Genomic DNA, 20,734 nt, shown 5'->3' with positions numbered 1-20,734 from the left:
AAGCGAAGAGCAAGGGAGTGATAGCAGGGGTTACACAAGGGACACCTGCAAAAAAATAAGACATGCTTCATTGTTGCACAGGCAAACATAAAAAGCCCGCATCAACTTCTTAGCAACTTAAAGGCTGTATTTTTAAAGATCAAATTCCCAGCTAATACATTTATTAGATCTCGTTCAACTAACTAGAAAAAAGACAAAACAAACCCCCCCCCCATCCTTGTTGATGACCCACACAGAAGCCCCCGAGGAGGCTGCAAATGTGTTGTTGCACCAGAACCTCCCGAGACACAGAGAAAACCGAAGCCGGAGCAAGCGGAACGCAGCCCGGGGCCACGGACACTTGGTGCCCTCTCCTGGGCAATTCAGACCCTGCTCTTGCCAAGCCAGAGCACAGACACCAAAAACTTCATTTTCTGTTGTAACCGTTCCACAGTACAGAGTATTTTCTATACCTTGAACTCACTCCTCGAGCAAATCAAAGACACTGGTCAATCAAATCCGGACGGAAGAGAGGAAGTTCAAACACCTCCCGGAGAAGCGCTCGGCTGTTTCAACTCCTTCAAAATTTCTGACGCGGCAGCGTGTTACATCACAACATTGTTTATTATGTGACTTTTTACAATACAAACAAAAAAATACAGAAATGCAGTATATGAATACAGCTAAATGCAAAATGGTGATGTTTTTCTTGAGGCCATATTCCCATTTCTAGTAAAATCAAGAAAGACTGCACACAGGTAGAAACAGGTTGGAAGTTAACTCCACAATTTTGCCTAGAAATGACCTATAAATGCGTTTTCCTGCTACTTACCATAAAATGTAAAAAGGGAGTTAAAGGAAAAGCTTTACTCACTGGTTCCTACCATATGAAAGAAGCTATATTCTATTTAGGAGGGCCAATATATGGAAAAGTATCTAAATTAAATGTTGTTACAAAAAATGAAGCAGTAATGAGATCCTCCTGGCTAAAGAAGTTACTAAATGAGAATAGCATATATTTAAAGAATCCAAAACATAAAAGGGTTGTTATAAAAAGCTTAGGTGCACTGTAAGCCTACAACTTTTGTTTTTCCATGTGTACTTTTAAACAATGGAAGTGTCAAAAATAGGGTCAACTGTGTTAGACTAAATTACATTATTGTATATGCTGCACTGAATGGAATTCTTGTATTATAATAATAGAGAAGCATTGTTTGCATCATATTATGGCAATTCATCCTCACTAAAAACCGTCTAGAGTCCTTGCATTTTTTAACATCCTGTAAACTGTCAAACCACCAGGACATGATTGTACAACAGTAAAATGTTTCCTTTTGCATTAAAATGACATCTGTTTATAAAAAAAAAGGAAAAAAAAATGGTACTTAGAGCTGTTTTATTTTTCCAAGTACACAACACCCTAGACAATTCAAGGCATCTCATTCTCCATCAAAATTAACAAAAATTTGTCATGCTGTTAAATCCATTACTATGGATACAACTGGTGCAAAATTGGTCGAACGGATCCAACAAACACTGATGTCCAGGCTGGCATATTGGCAACTAATACATAACTGGTGGTCAAAATGATGTATTTAAAATATCTTCCCTTTCTTCTTATTCTTTTCCAAGGTTCTAAAATGATATTAAAAAAGTTGGTTAAATAATGCAGACATGCTCTGGTTTAAAAAAAGAAAAAAATCAGTAATATACATATTTTAAAATAAGCATTTTACAAAGCTTTACTGGTTGCAATACAAAGCAAAGAACTTATGTGCACAGTTCTTGTGCTGCATGAAGTCAAGCAATGCATTTATCACTAGATTTCCCATTCCAAAGACTAGGAGAATTAAACACCTTCATTCTCAAGGTTTTAATTCTTCATCTTTCAGAAGTCTGATGGAACCTAGCTTTCAAATACAAGCCATTTTTCTACATGGATCTAGTTATGTATGGATACAACTTTTTTGAAAGTTAAAATCTCTTTAGAAGGCAATAATCTTCTCAATATTTTTGATATATACCCATTTATAACTAAACGCAGTTCAGCATTTTTCTTGGCTTTGAAGTGACACTCCCTTGGTGGTCAACCACCACTGATCATTATTACCACAGAAACTGCCTTTTAGCAGAAAGCTGCGGAACGCTGACTGTGAACTGCAGGAGAAGACTCCAATTTACCTGGAGGAATTCTGTTGTTCCAAAATACGTTGCTGAGCTTCCCAGTTCGCTTTCTCTTCCTCAAACTGGCGACGCTTTTCCTCTAATTCTTTGTGTTGTGCCTCCAAATTCTTTTTCATCTGCTCGTGGCGTCGCTGAAGCTGGAGAAAAAGTTATGAACAGAGTTGGTAAGCGCAGAAAACACAGCAACTTTTGGAGCTGTAGTAATAAATATCGTCAACTGATGCATGAAAATACAGTATTGTATTTTCTCTACAGAGAAAAGTAACTCAGACCAAAAACTATAAGGTTATAGATATTGCCAATAACAAAAACAAAGAGGGTATTAACTGTAAAATGAGGCTATGGGATGAACAGAAATCTCCCCAAACTCTGCCCAAGTTAGAAATAGGAGTTGTAAGCAGCTACACATGCCAAACAAAAGGAAATTCAAGAATACTAATGTTAAGAAGCAAATTGCAGAGTATTTGAGTGTCAGTAATGCATAAATTAGCATCATCTTTGACTTTGTGCAGGGGGAAAAACCTAACAAACTTTGATTTCATCCTATACTATTAAGTATAGTAAGGATCTATTTAAGAAAACATTAAGTAAATTAACTTATTCATTAATTATTATTATTATTGAACTGTCTGTGCTGCTGAAACAGTATAAGAAGTCTCTCCCGCAAGTTGATGGATCAGACTGACCATCAAACGTGTTGTACGTGAGAACGGTGACACTGTCAGGAAAACTGATTCCTTTTGTGTGGTATAGCATGTTTTTTAAATTGAGTTAAATAAACCTCCCTCTTTCCTTACTCTCTTCTAAGTCCCTGTCTAACACAAGCCCTTTAAAACGTATTTCCTTTCACAGCTTTTTCTTTTTCAGTACTTTATGTTCAGCAGTGTCTATTGCCTACTCTTCTGCATTTAGAGAAACAAAACAGAAGTTTACAGTCATGAATGGTGAAGAAAAAAGAATGAATTCCATGAATGTTTAAAAAGTGATAACACAGGATGCACTCAGGCAAAAAGTCATGAGGTAGTACATGAAAAAAGAATTCTGGTTGGTTTTCATACATCAAGCAGAGTGTGGAGGCCAGAAATGTAAGCGGGTTCAAAAAGAGTAGAGACAGAAACTGAGAGGGGATAAATCCAGTGAACAACTAAACACCTTGATTCAGATAAAACACCTAGCTTTAAAATACTCCAATTGCTGACTGGTGCATCTTAGCATTTCTATCCCTATCTATTCGCTCCTCCAAAAGAAGAAAAAAATCTAGATTGATACATGTATTTTTTTTTCCCCTCTGATCCACTATGCCTTGGTTCCTTACAATGCCTGGGCTGCCAAGCATTTCAACTATTCTGCTAAGTTTCCTCACATTGCCTCAAATTTAGAGCCATATTTCCTATAGGAACGTGCGACAACTTTGAACTTCTCTATTACACTTCTTGTGAGAAGCTGCCTTCTCAAAACTTAATTTTCTGCTTAAATGTAATTTTACAATAGTCTCTTCAAAAAGATCACTTCCAAATCTGCTTGAAGCCCATAAAAAGCAGTTTCACTGTGAGGACTTCACCTGGAGATGACAGAATCGGAGTTAAATATCCATAAAGTTTATCCACGTTCTAATGAGACCGAATCACTGACAACAATATATCCCTGATTCGCTCTTAGTCTAGTAATTCTCACATAGGTGATTTCTTACAAACATAATGTGAAATTCCCAAAATGTTTTTTTGATATACAAAGCAAATTATCGTTACTACATTAGCTTATGTAAAGCATGAAAATCACAAGAACCTTTTAAAGCACATGAAAGAAAACAGGCATAAAACATTCCAAAGAAGTGAGAGAAGAGGATGAGTAAGAAAATTGAGAGGTATTTTAACATACTGTGAAAACAAAAAGAGAATGCATGTCAACATGCAAATTATTTTAAGTTTGGGCTTATACAATTTCCACAAAGAAAACAAACTGAGAAAGAATAACTGAGTTGCCTTCAACCACAGAATTCAACTATTGAATCAATTCCTAGCCAGAGGTGATGTTGCAAAGTCTTGGCAAACAGAACCACCTCTACACTTGTTCAGCCTCAAGCACATTGGAGTTTAAGACATTTCGATTACCTCAGCTTCAGAGTCCTTCAGTTTCTGAACCTTTTCTTTGACTTTCATCTCGAACACCTGTTCCATTTCCATTTCCATTTTTTTCATTTTGGCTACGTGCTCCCTCCTTTCCTCCTCCATCTGTGCCAACGGGCTCCTGCCAGAAATCCAGAAGAAGCAGTTAGCTATGTAAGAACTTTTTTCCTGTCTATTACATTAGGGCATCTGTAAAAAACAAGATAAAAATGCTGAAGTATTAAGATAAATAACATCGCTGTATGTACTGCTAGCTCGAACTCAATTGGCATTATTATACTAACTGTTTAGCTAAACCTTCCTCAAAGACATTTCACACAAAATCTTTTCCTTCCCCACAATTGATTTAAATTACATTTAAGTTAACAGAAACTCTTGACTTTCTATCTTTAGTAGAACCTGGTAATGGGAAGAGAGGAAATCAAAGTTACAACAAAAAGTATTGCATATTCCAAGTGATCTTCAGGCATCCTGTTCTTTCCCATTCAAATATATACCAAAAATTAATGGACATAATAAGTTGGAGAGTGGTGCAGACAACAGTTCCATTTCCTCTCTAAATCTTCATTGTTCCAAGTGAGCCCAAGATTAAATTAACACTACAGCTGTGTTGAACGCTGTGGTTGCACTTTTGAAGAGACAGCAACTTCGCAAAAAAGGTTTGGGCAACTGAACATTATTATTTCATGAAAGTGTTAACTGGAATATTTTCCTTTAGAAAACTACTAATAAACTTAGTGTATAAAAATAACGTACATAGGTTTTAATTTTTCTATACACTCTCTGGTAACTACTTTCCTGGATTCTTCTGAATGTTTACAGCTGTATAAGCCTGCTATCCATGCTGTGGTGAGACAGGCTTTAAAATGCAATTTTCACATTAGATATCCAATAAACAGGATGATTTTGATCTAATGATGATTGCTACGTACAGTCCTGTAGGACTTTTCTGCTGTTCAGCAAAGGGCAATGAAAACAAATCACAGGCGTCTTGTGTCAGTTTTGAATATGTACAGCTTAAAATGACAAAGTTTTGACTATTGTGTTGGTAAAAATGAAGGACTGGATGTATTTGGAACTGTTACAACCAAGCAGCAGAGGATAGCTACTGTAACATATGCAAAAGCCACTCAGACCTGCAAATTGTAAAATAGATGTGACAGGTCTAAGCCACATTTTTTGATAGGCAAAACTATTTTTGTTTTCATTTCTTGGAAAAAAAGCAACCAGACAAACAGAAAAAGCCTGTTTCGATTCAAATAATGCAAAAAAAAGCATTCTGAAAGGAGAAAAGAATTGACTAATTTTCAGTCATGACTGAAACATAATTAGCAACATCTATTTTGATTCAGAATTTGCCACTCCTTCTTAGAGGAGCGAAGGTTATATATCAAACATAGTTAAGATCTGGTTTGACTATTAATGGCTCATTTTCTCCTTCCTGCTTGCCCATTTTCACCAACTAACCATACAGTCAAAGTAATTAATGTCATATGAACTTTTGACTCAAACACCAGTATTTTAAAGGTGGCAATTGGTGTGGGATGAGAAAGAAGAAAATGGCATTTCTGTTTAAAAGAATAAAAATTAAACTGAATCTGAACTAATAGGTGCAAAGCTTGGATTGGTGAGTAAAATGCTGTATAATATACACAACTGAAAATGATCCTTAGTCTAAGGTTTACTTTGGGCCTTCAAAAGGCCAACTGCTGGCAACTTTTGTCAAAGAAAATAAAACGGTTAAACACAGGTGAAGTACAATAAAACACAAAAATAAGAAGGAAAAGGAAAGAAGAGATGAGCAACAGTACTTGTGGAAGCTAACCAGCTGTCACGACTATTTTCTTGTTGGTACCTATTAGAAGCGTAAAGTTCTCAAATATATCTGCTCTTCCAAAATTAACCTAAGCAGCAGATCTGAACACTGACGAATCATTGTTGCAGTCTCTACAGACTTGAAAGGGGAACAGAACCATCCTTCTACTGACAACATCATAATTTAATGGGGGTGTCATGCAAGCTCTGTTTGAGAAACTGGTAAAAATCAGTCTGCACAGAAAACTTAATAAACTAACAAGTGAGCATTTGCAGCTAAGAGCTTTACAACTTAGGTCACAACTGGTTTTGTTAGGTCTTAAGCATGTGACGTGGGAAAACGCACATCATCCTGCATTCCAGGATGAAACTATACAAAGGACTTGAACAACAAAGGAGTTGAAAGAAAAAACAACAAACAACAACAAAACCCACAAAACAAACAACAAAAACCACGAAACAAACAAAAACCCCACAAACCACTAAACAAAGATATAAAACACTGAAGTGATTTAACAAGACGTATGTTAAAACAGCCCTCTAAATTAATCTGCAAAAATTAAAAATTATTCTAGATATGCACAAAGTGGAACCTCTGCAAGCCAGTAATAGGATAATACCATGGCCAGGAAAGATTAAAGTAACTAATTCCCCAGTCCTATGAAAAGTGGTAAATTTACAGATAAAAAAAGAAAACTCCACTGATTCTTTATAAGGATCTATATGAAGAGGATGGAGCTATGGACAGAAATTGCGGGAATGTCATAATTTATGCACTTCCGCTCACTGTTGAAATTGGACCAAATTTGTCTTAAGGCTTAGCCAAAAAAATTCTGAAGAGGACGGGTTTTTAAAGAGAGATTTTGTCACTCAAAGTATTTATAATTTCTTAAGGTTTACATTAGCACAACTGTAGAACGAAAAAGAACTGCTAGGGAGAAAAACAATGCCAAGAGCGGGATTACAGGAAACTGGTTTAAATTTGAAACATTAAACAGTGAAATCTTTCTTGTGTTTATAAAATTTTTGTCTTTAAGTTTTTTGGAAAAATTTAAATGACCACTTACATGCCTTCAACTGTGTCAAATCTAAAAAACAAAAAATACAGAAGCTTAGCTTAGCATGCTTAAATAAAACCACAAAACCAAAAGCAATAATTAAAAAAGTAAATTCATTATTAATAGATTCCTAAAGCTAATTATGTGCTTCCCCAAAAGCAAGTTTTTCACAGTACAAGGAAAGACTGTTAGTTAAAGCTTGTTATATTTATTTCAAATTCAGTTAGTAAATCACTACACCATGTAAATATTAATGTAGGTTTGATGTGCAGATACTTCCAGGAATAGTTTCCCTAGAATACACATGCTTTTAAAGCGGTTTTAAATCCTGTAGTGACGTGAAGAATCACTTGCTCTAAACTGGTTTTTGGAAACCAATGCAGTACCGAGGCTTCTTTGTTCAGTTAAGAATTGTCACCTAGAAGAGGACATGATATTAAAACCTCATGAATGCTCCTGTGCTGCAAAAAGAGCACTTGACTTGCATGGCCAGCAGAGGTCTCACCGCGGCTGGGCTGGGCTCAGAAGAAGGTTTAGCGGCAAGGTCACCTTCCCAGAGCTGGGGCTTAACCCCAACATACCTTGTGTTAAGGGCTTCACTAGCGCTACAGGAGGGGGAACAAAAGTCTGAAAACAAGATTCGGATATTAAGCCTCACCATCTAGTAAGATGGGCTTAATAACATTAAAACTACTTCACAGAATTCACTAAGAATATAGAGAAAAGGAGTTAGAAGTAGTCTAAGCTAAGCTGTTAGAAGGACCTCTACGCATCGTCTATTTTGTTACCCCGTGTGACAGGTTATTGAACAGATCAGTAGAGGGATAAGGCTCATCCTTACACTGTACAATACGACTTCCAAAAAATTTGATTTTAAGTTTAAACTCACTGAAGATATCGGCTTCATGCAGGAAACTGAAAAGATTTCTCAAACAAAGAATTTTAAATTTCACAGCAAATGTCAATTTTCACGCATGTTATGTAGTACACGTGTGAAATTACAATTACCATGTAGTTTGAAGACAAGTTATCCGTGTATGTGAAGATTACCCTTGACATTTTATGTTATCTTTTTAATGGATGGAATGAGGTTGAAAATTTGAAGAAATCAGACACCAAACCTAAAACACAACAAATCTACATAACCATGGAAAAATACATGCTTTGGATTGCTCTTAGGTCAACAAGTTACTTGTGGAACAGAGTTTCACCAAATCAAAGGAGACAAATCTGAGAGAAAACTATCAACTGAAGAAACTGTGTCAATAAATCTGCACAGTATTAACAAAACTTGTAGCAAAACTTGTATTTGTTTTCACGTTCACATTTTTTTTTTTTCAAAGAAATATGTTCACAGTTGCATGAAAAAACAAAGATCTGCTAAGATCGTAAAAATACAGCTGTTTTAAAAGTACAAAAGGTCAATTCAGCTCCAACAGCTGCCAGCAGGAGATACTTTTGGAAAAGCGCAGGAACCACTGCATGTACATCTCTTTTTTACATGTACCCTCCCAGCTTCCAAAAGAACAGCGGTGAAAGAATCAGATTTCCAGAGGACAAGTCAAATATTGCTCCATGTTGAGACACAGACACTTCTTTCAAAAGGCAAGCAGGCAAGCGTTAGAATTCCTCAGGGGGCGCACAGATAAGCTGTTAATATTTGTTCTTCTCCCTTTCAACTCATTTCCAGCAAGGCACATGGTTATTAGGAAAATTCCATCTACGCTGCTTCAATGATGCCAGATTCAAAAGTACAAAACCACACTGAAGCCAAAAAAGCCTGTTAAGGCTTTAAAAAAAAATGCTGCAAATCAATATGTGGATAAGGTAACAAGTATAACATCAGCTGCTTAATAACCAGTATATGTACTCAGGAATTTTATTTATGTACTTATTAAGCCACCCTGTGTTTGGAGGAACAAGCTGTAAGGGAAGATTCAAAATATTTCTTACAAGTTTGCAACAGATTTTGCCACATTTCAGATGGCTGAATCAAACAAACTGATAACTTATTTCTTCTCTTGAAAAAAGAAAACCTGCTCGCTAAGAGCACCAGTTGTGTTTATTCACTTCTGAGGTGCAGCACTGCAGTGTGCTGAGTGACAGATTTCTTACGGAGAAAATCGTTCCAAAAGGCATCTTTACCTAGAGATATTCAGGTGGGACAGCAGAGTGACCTGAGATGGCAGGAAATGCAGAAACCAGCATGTTTCAGAAAGAGTAATCCCAGACCCTTCTTAGCATAAATTCTAGCTAAAAAGGAAACCCCAGCCATGCTGTCTGGGGAAGGTGGGGAGAGGGACGAATGAACAACACAAAAACAGTTTTTAAACTTTCTGGTAGATGCGTTGATACAAAAATGTATCCTGTTATGTTTTTAATTTGGGAATAAATAAAAACCATCACTGCGTTATTCTTTTTAATAAGAACGCAGAATAACTAATCCTTACTTCAATTAGCCAACAGACTAAGTCTGTAGATGCGGACCAGCACAAATCTGAGCAGGCACAAGAAGTGGTGAAACTGTAATCACTAAAATTAAGACTTCTCTAAATCTAAGGAAAACATACTAAGATTTGGAAAAGGAGAATAGTATTAAACAACAACAAAAAAATCCAAACAACTTCCTCTGATATCCAAAATTGCAATGAAAAGTTTCACTTTTCAGTACAGTAATAGCAAATAATAGTACAGTAAAAAGTGTAGTAATAGCAACTTAGAAGTCCTGGAGGAAATGCAGAATTTTCTATTCTGCTCTACTATTTGTACACTATTGCCTCAGCAAAGAGGACGTCGGTTCAAGTTCTTGCCATCAAGCACATTTTCTTCTCTGATGTGGCCACCTGCACCCTTTTCTTCCTGAATGTGCAAACTACCTCACAGGCCCCTCACCCCATTTTTTCCACATTGATTACCTCATCTAGTAACTTTATTTTTCAAAACTCCTCCTCTCTCTACCAACACCACCATACTGTTATGAGGACAAGTGTAGCTTGAGAAATATTTCTAACCTACTTGCATTCAGAAGCCTTGAAATGCGAGTCAGGGATAATGTGACGGCAAGAAACACAGCAGTGAGAAAAATTAATTACTGTGTTATGGACACATGAAGATCTCAGCAGTAAAAACACTTAAATTCAAGAGTGTAGATGTTCTCAAGTAGCATTACAAAACGAAAAATACAGTAGAGCCTACTTTTAAATCTTCCATCTGTTTCATCAGACTGGCAACCAACTTGCTGTCAGAGGCAAATAAAATGACATGCTAGGGTTGAAAAAACCCAGCAACAACAAAACCCAAACCCCTGCATTGCAACCCTCCTCTCACAAAAGACAGAGATGTTGCAATAATTTCCCTCACATGATAAGCAACCCTAGAAGTAGCCAGGGCAGCATTTCAAAGATGACAGTAGCGCATCTGGATTTTCAACGTTTCCAAACGAATATTAACCCGTTCTTCTCAAAAACATCCCTGACACTGAGTATTGAGCATTCATACCAAAAGAGCCAGTAATTCCAAAGGTAGTATACATACCAAAATAGAAACCTCAATGAACAAAAACTTTGCAATAAATATCAGAAACAAAACTTATGAGCAGAAATAGTAAATATAAGGATTCTCTTCAGAACTGAAACTAAAACCCAGTTATTTAACATGTTCACATAAACTAGTGCAAACTTTAACAAAAGAGGAAAAAAAAATTCATAAGTAAACCAGAAACATACAGTGTTCAGATCAGAACACAATGAAAAGGCAACCAACTGGAGAATAAATAGCAACAAAACCACCACCTCCCAAAAAACCCCCAAAACCCACCACACATACACAAAACCAACCAAAGAAAACAACACAGAGCAAAAAGATTACAGTGCAATACAACCTTAACAAGAACTTACTTTGTTAGCTGCCCTTTATTTTTGTTGTTGTCAACGCCATTGTATGTAACAGCTGCCAGTTTTCTGCTTCTGTAGTTCTCATAATGTACATTGTTAGTGACATCCTTCAGGTCCTGCATATGAGTTCTGTCAATAAGTGTAATCAGCTTAGTGCACAAATACAAAATACTACCTGAAAAATCAGTCCCTGCTCATTTTGTAAATTGACTTAAATTATACCCCTCCATTCATGTTCCATTGCTCACAATGTTGTCATTCTTCCATTTACACAGTTGGCAAGACAGCACAGTCACAGAAACAGCAGATTATTTTGCAATGAACTATCTCAAGTTTGCAATATTGCAAACATTAACTTGCAGGACCAATCCTCAGAAAATTTTGAGTTCTGTGGATAAACTTGCAAGCATTTGGAGAACAGATATGAAAAGTGTGCATTACAACTGTAGCAGGTGTGCCATGTCCGGCAAGAAACAATAAATAAGCCAAAACCTCCTCATTTCTATCTTTTAAGTCTGCAAAAGCTAAATGTGAAGTTCAAGACTAAGGCATTAGCTTCCTTTAACAATTTTCCACCGTCGGCTTGGAGAAAAGCAAAGCTTAATAACCAAGGGTTGTTACAGCAGTTCAGTAAGTGACATCTGCTGTGAGTACAGGACTCAGCATCTAATACAACGAAGCATGGGCAGTCTTGCTTTATACAACTGCAGCACTGAGAAAAGCCTACAACTAAGTACACATCAGCACTGACAACTTGGCTTCCTATGGTTTATCACAATTTTTAAGAACAAGCAATCAGAAAGTAAGGCGAACTACATAAAAAAAAAAATCACTACCACCACCACTTGCTAAATATGTGGTTAAATGAGATCATAAAGTGTAAGATACTATTTACAATTAAAAATATGAGTATTAATATGAACTCACTAGCTCAAATCCTTTTTTTATCCAATATATGACTTTGTACTCTCCCAGGCATACTAGAAAACCAAATGTTAACTGTAAATTACTTACCTTATCAACATGTTCCTCAGAATTGTGAAGTCACAGTGTTCACCGTTTTCAACTACAGAAAGAAGCAAATTTTTGTTGAGATGCTAACAAAAGTAAGTGCCTTACACAGAGGCACGGCTTTGAGATGTCACCCATCTCCTACATTCATTCCAACACCAGATTACTTCCAGCCTTTCCTTACTCAAACAGTATGTGCATTAACAGTAGGAAAGTATTAACAATATATCAATATATCTTACCAGCAAAGCTCCTGCGCTCCCCTAAGACATGCTGGCAAACTGTACTCTTGAGTCAATACAGCAGAATAAGCTACCACAACAGAAACACAGTTTTGCCAGTTTAACTAACTTTACAATCCTTTGGAGGCCCTTCCAGCACAGCTGCATGAGGATCAGACACCAAGTGATGAGCTCGGCCTAGAACCAGCTATATCCACCAAAACCCTCACAAGACAGAATGAACACAATATATTGCTCCTTGCCCCATCAAATTAGTTCCAAAAATCTTCATTTTAATTTTAATGTGGATTTAGTTCTAACCAAGCAAAGGAATGTCCTACATTTAATTTGATGCACCTGCCTACAGACCAAGAGAGAGGGTTAGCAGCTGTCATTAGATGCCACCTTTTCCAGCTGTGCCTCTCACCCCATCACTGTAGAGGAGGCTGATGCTGTCAGTGGCTTTTTCCTGACAGATAATGAAATGGCACTGGAGAAAAATGCACACCCCAGACTGCTCTGGCATGCGGACAGAGACGGCGACACACAAAGCTCTTCGCACACATAAAACCACGAAGCAGGTTCCAGTGTGTTCCTGAAGTAGAGATGGACACTTTCACGGGAAGGAGGAAGCAAAGCAAAATGAAGGAATTAAAAGGACCCACAGAAGTTCAGTGAATCCTACCAAAAAAAATATGAAGCACACAGCCTCTTCTATATGCACTCCTGTGTTATTTTATTCTATGGTTTCACACAAACTGGTAAGTTCCACTCAGTACATGAAGCCATACTCCCAAAAAAGCATCGACTGCGAGTATTCTGTCCATAGCTGACAGACCCAAGGCCACTTAAAGAGGTTCCTTTTTAGACAGGCTGTAGTTCTCCCCTTCCAAAAGTTGTACGATCATGTGAGTGTGAAACATTTTTAAAGTTTTGTTTTAAAATAAAGCAGCACCATTTTGTCCATTTCCAAGTGCTAACACAAGAGCCTTAAAACAAAGTTTGATCCTCTCTGGTGCAGCTGGTTTTTACTTTCTGCCAAACCTCATTTCCTGCCAGACAGGCACTTCAAAGTGCTACAGCATTTCTCTTTAAAGCATTCGTCCATACTCTGCTTGCTGGTAGGGTTTTTTTGGTCTGTTTTACACTGCATCGAATTTATAGTCGATTGCCTTCGGAGGGCAGAAGTAGCGAGAAAAAAAATTCTCCTTATTTAATACATGCACACTACAAGGAAAAAGTTCAATCATAACGGAAGAAACATTTGAATAGTGATTGTTTCACTATACAGCATGGTGCAAGCCATGCTATGTGCCATTTGAACAGCATTAAAGCACAAACAATGTTTGCCAGAACATCATATAATTGTCTTTACATTTCTATAATAGCATAAAGTTTTAAATAAATTAAAAAGAAAAAAACACAAAAAACCTCACCACAAAAGAAGCCACTATCAGAAGTATTCAATTCATTACCAACCAGTTAACCCAGTTACCTTCCCATTGCTATACCCCAGCAATTAAGACTCAGATATTTTGGGGGAAAAAGAAAAAATTCTTCCAGAAACTTTAAACTGAATTTATGCTAGTCAAGCTGACCAAATTAACATTTATCATGTGAACACTTTAGCAAGAAGAATTTAAGAAACACAGGTTTTATATGAACAAAATTACAAGAAGAACGCTAGCAAACAGTTGTAAATCTAAGCCTCATCGTCAACTCTAGTAAGTTACTACAGGTTTTACAACTCCTCAGTGAGGCTTCAACAGGAATGTGCTTGCAAAGTTTATTGTTACTGAACCTTTACCTTGTTCCAACACTGTCAGAACAACAAAATGGCATAAATAATAATAAATAATAAACAATAAATCTCCAGGCCAAAGCACATTCCAAATTAAGCATTACAAACACTTCAATTACCAACTAGTGTCTGGTTAGTTTTAAATGGATAAAAACAATGGGAAAGCCTTACCTTCTGCAACACCCCATGGGTACTGCCTTCCTCTCACTCTCTTGCCATTGACTTCAATGATCGTATTACTACCTACCACAGCAAGAGGTAAACGGTCCTGCAAGAGAAGTGTCACTTTTAGAATAAAAAGTTCTTCTGCCAAATGATACTGAAAGCATGGTCATGTATAAACTTGATGTAAGCTCCTTAGTGCTATAACACTGCAAAATGCAGTTTATCTGAAGTGCAAGAATAGTTATGTTTACTGACCTCTGTCTACTTTAATGGCATATATATATACACACACCCCTTTTAAATTCCTTACACTGTTGTAGTCTGTAAATTTAGTTAAGAAACAGACGTTACTGTTACTCAGTAAGCTAAGCAACAGGCAAACCACTTCCTATTTAACTGATTGCACCGTAATTATTTACCAATTCATATTCCCACTGGCTACAGGACTGTTACTTTGACTGGATTTTGTACCCAGTTTTCAAAGATTTGCAAGTAACTACATCAGTTTTTTGTTTTCATCTGAACCAAAAATCCATCCAGTATAACAAGCAACAAAAGAGCCAAGAGCAGCTTCAAGTAGCTGAAAGGAACAGTGTACTAAGTATTTTGGACTCTTGTCCTGGCTTTTATTCTGCTCTTCTCCTTTAGGCTCAGGCCCAGAATATCTTCTGTTTGTGCTATTTGTGTGCATCCATCCTAAGCAATTCCCACAGTAAGAAAAAAAAATTGAAAAGCTCTTACAGGCTGTTAAGGCTACTGAACAAACAGAAGCAATGCTCAAGGAGCATATACAAGATGGACTCCAACATAAAACAACAAACCAAAAAACATGAGTAAACGAAGAAAAAGCCTTTCAACTGCCCGACAGCCCTTTGGATTTTCTTTAGTCATTTGTCTCCATTAAGGTTTCAGTATATCAATTAGTCAGACAGCTTTTAGCTGTAACACACAGACTCTGTGCCACTGCCCACCTCTGTCTGAAAGAGAACCTTGGCCTCCCTCAAGGATCAGAATCAAACAAAACGTGGTAGGTGGATAAAAGTCAAATAGGGGTGGAATAAAAAGGAAGTGATCTTTTAAGAGTTTATTAAATAAGCACATGATCTAGTGCACTAATTCTGAATTTTAGCCATTAAAGTACTCAAGTCATCTAAGAGTGTCATCCATTGCCCCTGCTGAGGAAACAGTGACTCTCAAAACAGTTTTACATCCAATTTTTATCTTCTACACATATTGGTGGGCTCTTCATTAATGACAAAGAGCTTTATACTCTCTACCCTCCCCAACCAGTAGGTAGTTTTTCAAAGGAAAACGATTTACCTTTATCTTTTTAACAATCTTATTTTCTTCTTCATCATCCGTTTCTGGAAATTCATATATTTTAATTTTGTGTTCTTGGATTTCTTTCATTATCTAAAACCAAAAACATGTTATTTGTTGGACGAATTCATACTTTGTAATAACTCCCCTTCTTGCTGCCATCAGATTGTCCCTCCTTTTGTTTCATATGCAAAATCCTTGCATAGCAAGGTGACCAAGCTCCATCATAAAACTTGTACATCTTTAACGCCATCAGGTGACCACAAGGGATTATGAGCCAGAGCCTCACAGCTGACAGAATATTGTCCATCAACACAAGGCATCAAAAATGAACATCAGTTTTCTACAAGAGGGCAAACAGAGATTTTACGCTAATGGGAATTCTAACTGCACATGCAAAAACTAATACGAGACAGCTTAAATTCTCAGATCCATCACACAACTGAGTCTCTCTCTCAAAATATTTGAATAAATAACTGTAGGCACACTTCAGCCCTTTGAGTTCCCACAATAGCTACTGCTGTCACTCCTTTTCTTTTCTGTTTCTAGCTCACCTGAGCAGCAGTTGCTTGAAGCAGGATCACCTGCCTACTTTAATAGGGCTTGTGACCGGCAGACTGACACTACTGGTTAGTTGTGTTGAAAAATATTTGCAAGCACTAATGAAAATTTAAGAATAACTGACAGCGTAATAAAAACCGAGACTCTACTGTTTTGGTGCTTGATTTGTCTGAAGGGTATTTTTAAAAACATGCTGATTAGTTTTCCAGAATTTTAGAATGGAAAAGCATTAGACCATTTAGCTAACAAGCTACACTCCAGAGCCCTGGGGAATATTTCTGGTTCACGGGTTTGCAATCTTACAAGAACTTACAAGTTTCCAATTCATCCAAGGACTTATTTTCAACATTTGATTTGGGAAAGTCTCCCCTATTTAACTTATTGATAAAGCTGCTTATATTTTAAGAAATATTCTGCGTTCTACTGTTTTCCCCGCTTTACATCAAGAAAGCCCCATGAAATGCAACCAAAACAGACTTCAGGTCTACAGCACCTTGCTTAAGTTTCTCCAAGGCAGAAAATGTCCTTTAATTTTTATTCTTAAATCAAGAGCTTTGGGCATATAGCATCTCTTAGTGCAACCTTCTTTTCAGAACCTGTGTTCTTCTAAAGTAAGACTGGACACAGTTCAAAAAACAAACTTCATGCCTTGTCTTGTTCTCTTTTGGGTCCTCCTTATCCTCTTTATACAATACAGCATGTAGTTGAAATAGAACATAAGCCACTTGGAGACACTAGTACCCAATTTATTCTACAAGTACAAAGCAATTGTATCACTTGTATCAATGTTAGAATTATCTCACCATCTTTAAAATGCATTACCACAGCCCACGACCGAACAACAGGTATACTGATTCTCATCTAATACCTGAGGCATCTTTAAGAAATATAGCACATCAACATGAAAGTCAATACCACAATACAATCGATAATACTGTAATACTGTTAAATACCTTTTTTTTTTTTTGTTTTTTTAAACACACAACTTCTGTTAGGCACCTAAATCTTGAAAGCTCCCTTCCTTCCTTACTGATTTTTATCTCAGCAGTGAATTATTTCACTTGCCAAGAATCATGCTACACTTGAAAACTCTTCCCCTGAGGACAGAAACAAGATTATTTCACCAAGAAATATAATTAAATCTAGAGATATAAATTACTTAGCTTTGCTGTCTCAAGTTGTTGCTTCAGGGTTTAAACTTTGCATGTAAGAAGTTAAATCTCACCACTTCCATAGGGATCAACTTACTAAATTATCCCATGTTGCAAATATCAATCTTTCAGCTCACCTGTTTTTTAAACTGTTGGCATTCCTCAGGTGTAAGTGTGTCTGCTTTGGCAATAAGTGGAATGATATTCACTTTTTCATGCAGGCGCTTCATAAACTCTATATCCAAAGGCTTAAGTCTGAAAGACAGCATTAGAGCTTTGCAATTTATAGTCATTAAACAAGAATGTACAAACAACTTGAGATTTGTCCTGACAACTACTCTTAAGATAATGATTTATGGGTGATAGATGCTTGAATGAAATTCCAAAGGCTACCTGCAACTGCTATAGGAAATCCCCTGGTTTGTATAATACCAGAAAAATAAGTTGCAAATGAACATTACTAGCAGTCGTGAGACTTCTGCTAGCTGAAATTACACTATTTAAGCAAGTGATAAGAATGCTCCTATGAAGAGAGTAAAGCTCATGCCATTTGCTGGAAGCCAGTTCCATTTAAAGCCTGACTAGTAAGAGTTTACAGATGTGATTCCATTCAAATCTGTTCAAATACACAGTTTCAGTTTCTGAAACTCATGTTTATTTGTATGCTTCTTCCTGAGAGTGGGCTGTGAGGTCTTTTTTATACATTACATTGCTAAGACAGTGAACTCTGCGGCCTGGGTACAAATGAAGTAGAAATATCCCATCTCTAAATCACTATGGATAACAAAAAGACCATTGTGAAAGTGGATGACAATGACACGAAAACTAAAACACACACCATATGGGTATATAAAACCATTAATGTAGATCAAAGTGGTCAATACTTCCTGCTTACTAAAGTAAAGCCACAGAGGTTTGATGCATTCATGCCTCAGAATTACAGCAAGTTTACTCAGGCTTAAAGGATTCGCTTAAAGGATTTAGCAAGATTATTTCTCATATAAAATAAATTAGAATTAGGAACATTAAAACCAGATTCATTTGGTACTCAAATTTAGCTGCTTCTCCAAAACATATATAAAAGAATAAAGAAAACATTATAGAACACATATTTAACTTCACTTTAACATTTTCCATCTGCCACTGAACTTCTCAGTTTTTCAACATGTTTCCATTAAATAGCTAACATGAATGCACATCTAGATTAAGAGCACCAGTCTGGCTATCCATTTGCCTTCAGATGCCTTCCCTCTCGTCACTTCAAAAAGCTACTCCAGGGCAACACAGTTTGAAGGGCAGTTGCCAAAGCAGAATAGTTCAGAATGACAACAGTGCTCACCTCAAGGGCTGGAGTTTACAGTCAAGACTGAAGCAGGAGCCTTTACATAAAGATCCCAGAATTGCAGAAAGAGTCTACAATTCATTATGACCCTATTCACTCACCTGGGAGGCTCCTCACACCGCTTCACTCTCTCTCTCTACCCCCCCCCCACAAACTAAGCCATCAGTTCAGATGTTTGTGGGGATACCAGCTAAAAATGGTAGGATGTGTTAAACACTAGAATTGTTTAGGTTGGAAAAGCCCTTTAAGACCATTAAACTAACACTGCCAAGTCCACCACTAAACCGTGTCCCTAAGAACCTCATCTGCACATCTTTTAAACACCTCCAGGGATGCTGACTTCACCACTTCCCTGGGCAGCCTGTTCCAGCCTTTCAGTGTATAAATTTTCCTCATATCCCATCTAAACCTCCCTTGGTGCAACTTGCTGCCATTTCTTCTTGTCCTGTTCATGACAATTCCAAGTATTTACTCCAGTAATTGAGAGACATTATGCAAATCTAGCTCAACTTCTTTTCTCCACAAACAACATGAAATACCTGTACAAGGAACACACTTTTCCAGCTTTTACCTCACAAATTTACATGACCAAAAGTTAATTTATGTGAAGCTTTACCTCTGTTTTTCCTTATGAACAATTAGTACCTCCCACTGGTTTAGCAAGTTTTAACAGATAACAGGGAAGTGTGGGGTGTGAAGGAAGGCAAATGCGTTTTGCAGAATCTGTGAGTTAGCTCAGAAAAGATTCACTAACACAAGAAATGGATCCTTTTCCCTTTATTGAAATGACATTTTGATTTTCCACACTAGTAAAACAGTATATGCCAAAGACTCAAGTGTTTTCATTTAAAACTAAAATGCATGTTCAGCAAAACTGACATTACAAACATGCATGTTGAACAACAACAAAATGTTCTGTTAAGGCAAGTCTACAGAAGAAAAACACTTCTCCATCTCCCAGTATTTCTTTCCAAATTTGAGAAGTCTGTCTAGTTCAAAATTATGACAAACATTCCAATGCTAGCTAAAGAAGCTGAGTGTAATAAGTGGACATTTTTCACTGCGTGAAGAATACTCCTCAGAATTCCTTCATTATTACCTTCCACAAGTTATACTACTTTTGTCTCATACAATACAAGACACTGCTTATCTTCTCCTTCTGGTTTTGAAGGTATCACTTAGGAGTCTCTGACAAATTTAATCAGTTATAATACAGAGATAAAATGCTCAGGAACCAATTCCAGATATAGTCAATCAGTATCTAATACACCCTGAAAATGCAGTTCTCTCTGCCTACCACTAGATAGAAGTCTGATCAAGTTAAAAACTAAGCAGGGGTGGAACACTGCATAATAATTGGAAAAAAATCCAGAATATGTGTAGTGGAATTGTCACTAGACAAAGGATTACAGCTCAAGTGAATTAAAACATGATTATAAGGATGCACAGAACTTCCCATCTTCAATTTATCATTGAAATTAGAAGAAGGGATGAAGAGCAGAAGGAAAAAATCATGTATCATGTTGCTGGAAGCATTAACCAGTTTATCCTTCTAAACAGGAGTGTGTGAGCAAAAGACACAGATGACAAACGTGTGAACACGTGTGTATTTTTAATTGTTCTAACACTATTTTTATTGTATGTAATTAAAGTACAATCATGTTTTCTGGTGTTCTAACTTATTACTTGTCTGGCTTGTTGACGTCTGACAAGCTCAAGTAAGCTCATCTTGAAATTAAGCATGGTCCACAGGCTGTTAGAAAATCCTATTTGCAGCTTTATACAACCAAGAATGACAAACTTGAATATTTATCAGAGATAAGAGGCAGAGAAAGGAAACATAAAATACACTCATACGAACCCATGTCCTGAAGGAGCAATGAAGTATAAACAACACTGCACTCTGTTATCTGGCATCTGACGTCTGTTCACTCGAGACTCTGCATTCAGGTAGTCCTCAAATTTACTGTCAATGTAGTCGATAACTGGCTGCCAACTGCAGAGGTTACATGAATAAAAACCTGTAAGTTATATCATTGATGTAAAAAAAGTCTGTCTTTGCTAAGAAATAGGTGTACACTACTTCCCCATGGCTTGCTTTTCTTTT

The 20,734-nt window shown here is 36.9% G+C and overlaps 1 protein-coding gene across 3 annotated transcripts in view; it reads right to left on the bottom strand.

Moving 5' to 3' along the window:
* Positions 1-584: 584 nt before the first annotated feature.
* SEPTIN7 (septin 7) overlaps positions 585-20,734 on the bottom strand; it is a 406,575-nt gene continuing 386,425 nt past the window's right edge. For 2 of the 3 annotated variants that reach the window (XM_065051825.1, XM_021294416.2), the window contains exons 5-14: positions 20,489-20,623; positions 17,423-17,540; positions 15,574-15,666; positions 14,260-14,356; positions 12,070-12,121; positions 11,059-11,184; positions 7,172-7,192; positions 4,275-4,410; positions 2,161-2,300; positions 585-1,614 (exon numbers count right to left, since the gene is read on the bottom strand). In XM_065051825.1, coding sequence (XP_064907897.1) covers positions 1,575-1,614; positions 2,161-2,300; positions 4,275-4,410; positions 7,172-7,192; positions 11,059-11,184; positions 12,070-12,121; positions 14,260-14,356; positions 15,574-15,666; positions 17,423-17,540; positions 20,489-20,623 — 958 coding nt within the window. In that variant the 3' untranslated portion in view covers positions 585-1,574. The remainder of the gene's footprint in view (positions 1,615-2,160; positions 2,301-4,274; positions 4,411-7,171; positions 7,193-11,058; positions 11,185-12,069; positions 12,122-14,259; positions 14,357-15,573; positions 15,667-17,422; positions 17,541-20,488; positions 20,624-20,734) is intronic. The other variant, XM_065051826.1, reaches the window with a different exon arrangement.

Source organism: Columba livia, chromosome 2 (assembly GCF_036013475.1).
Source record: "Columba livia isolate bColLiv1 breed racing homer chromosome 2, bColLiv1.pat.W.v2, whole genome shotgun sequence".
NCBI classification, from domain to species: domain Eukaryota; kingdom Metazoa; phylum Chordata; class Aves; order Columbiformes; family Columbidae; genus Columba; species Columba livia.
This window is presented reverse-complemented; position numbering and strand designations above follow the sequence as displayed.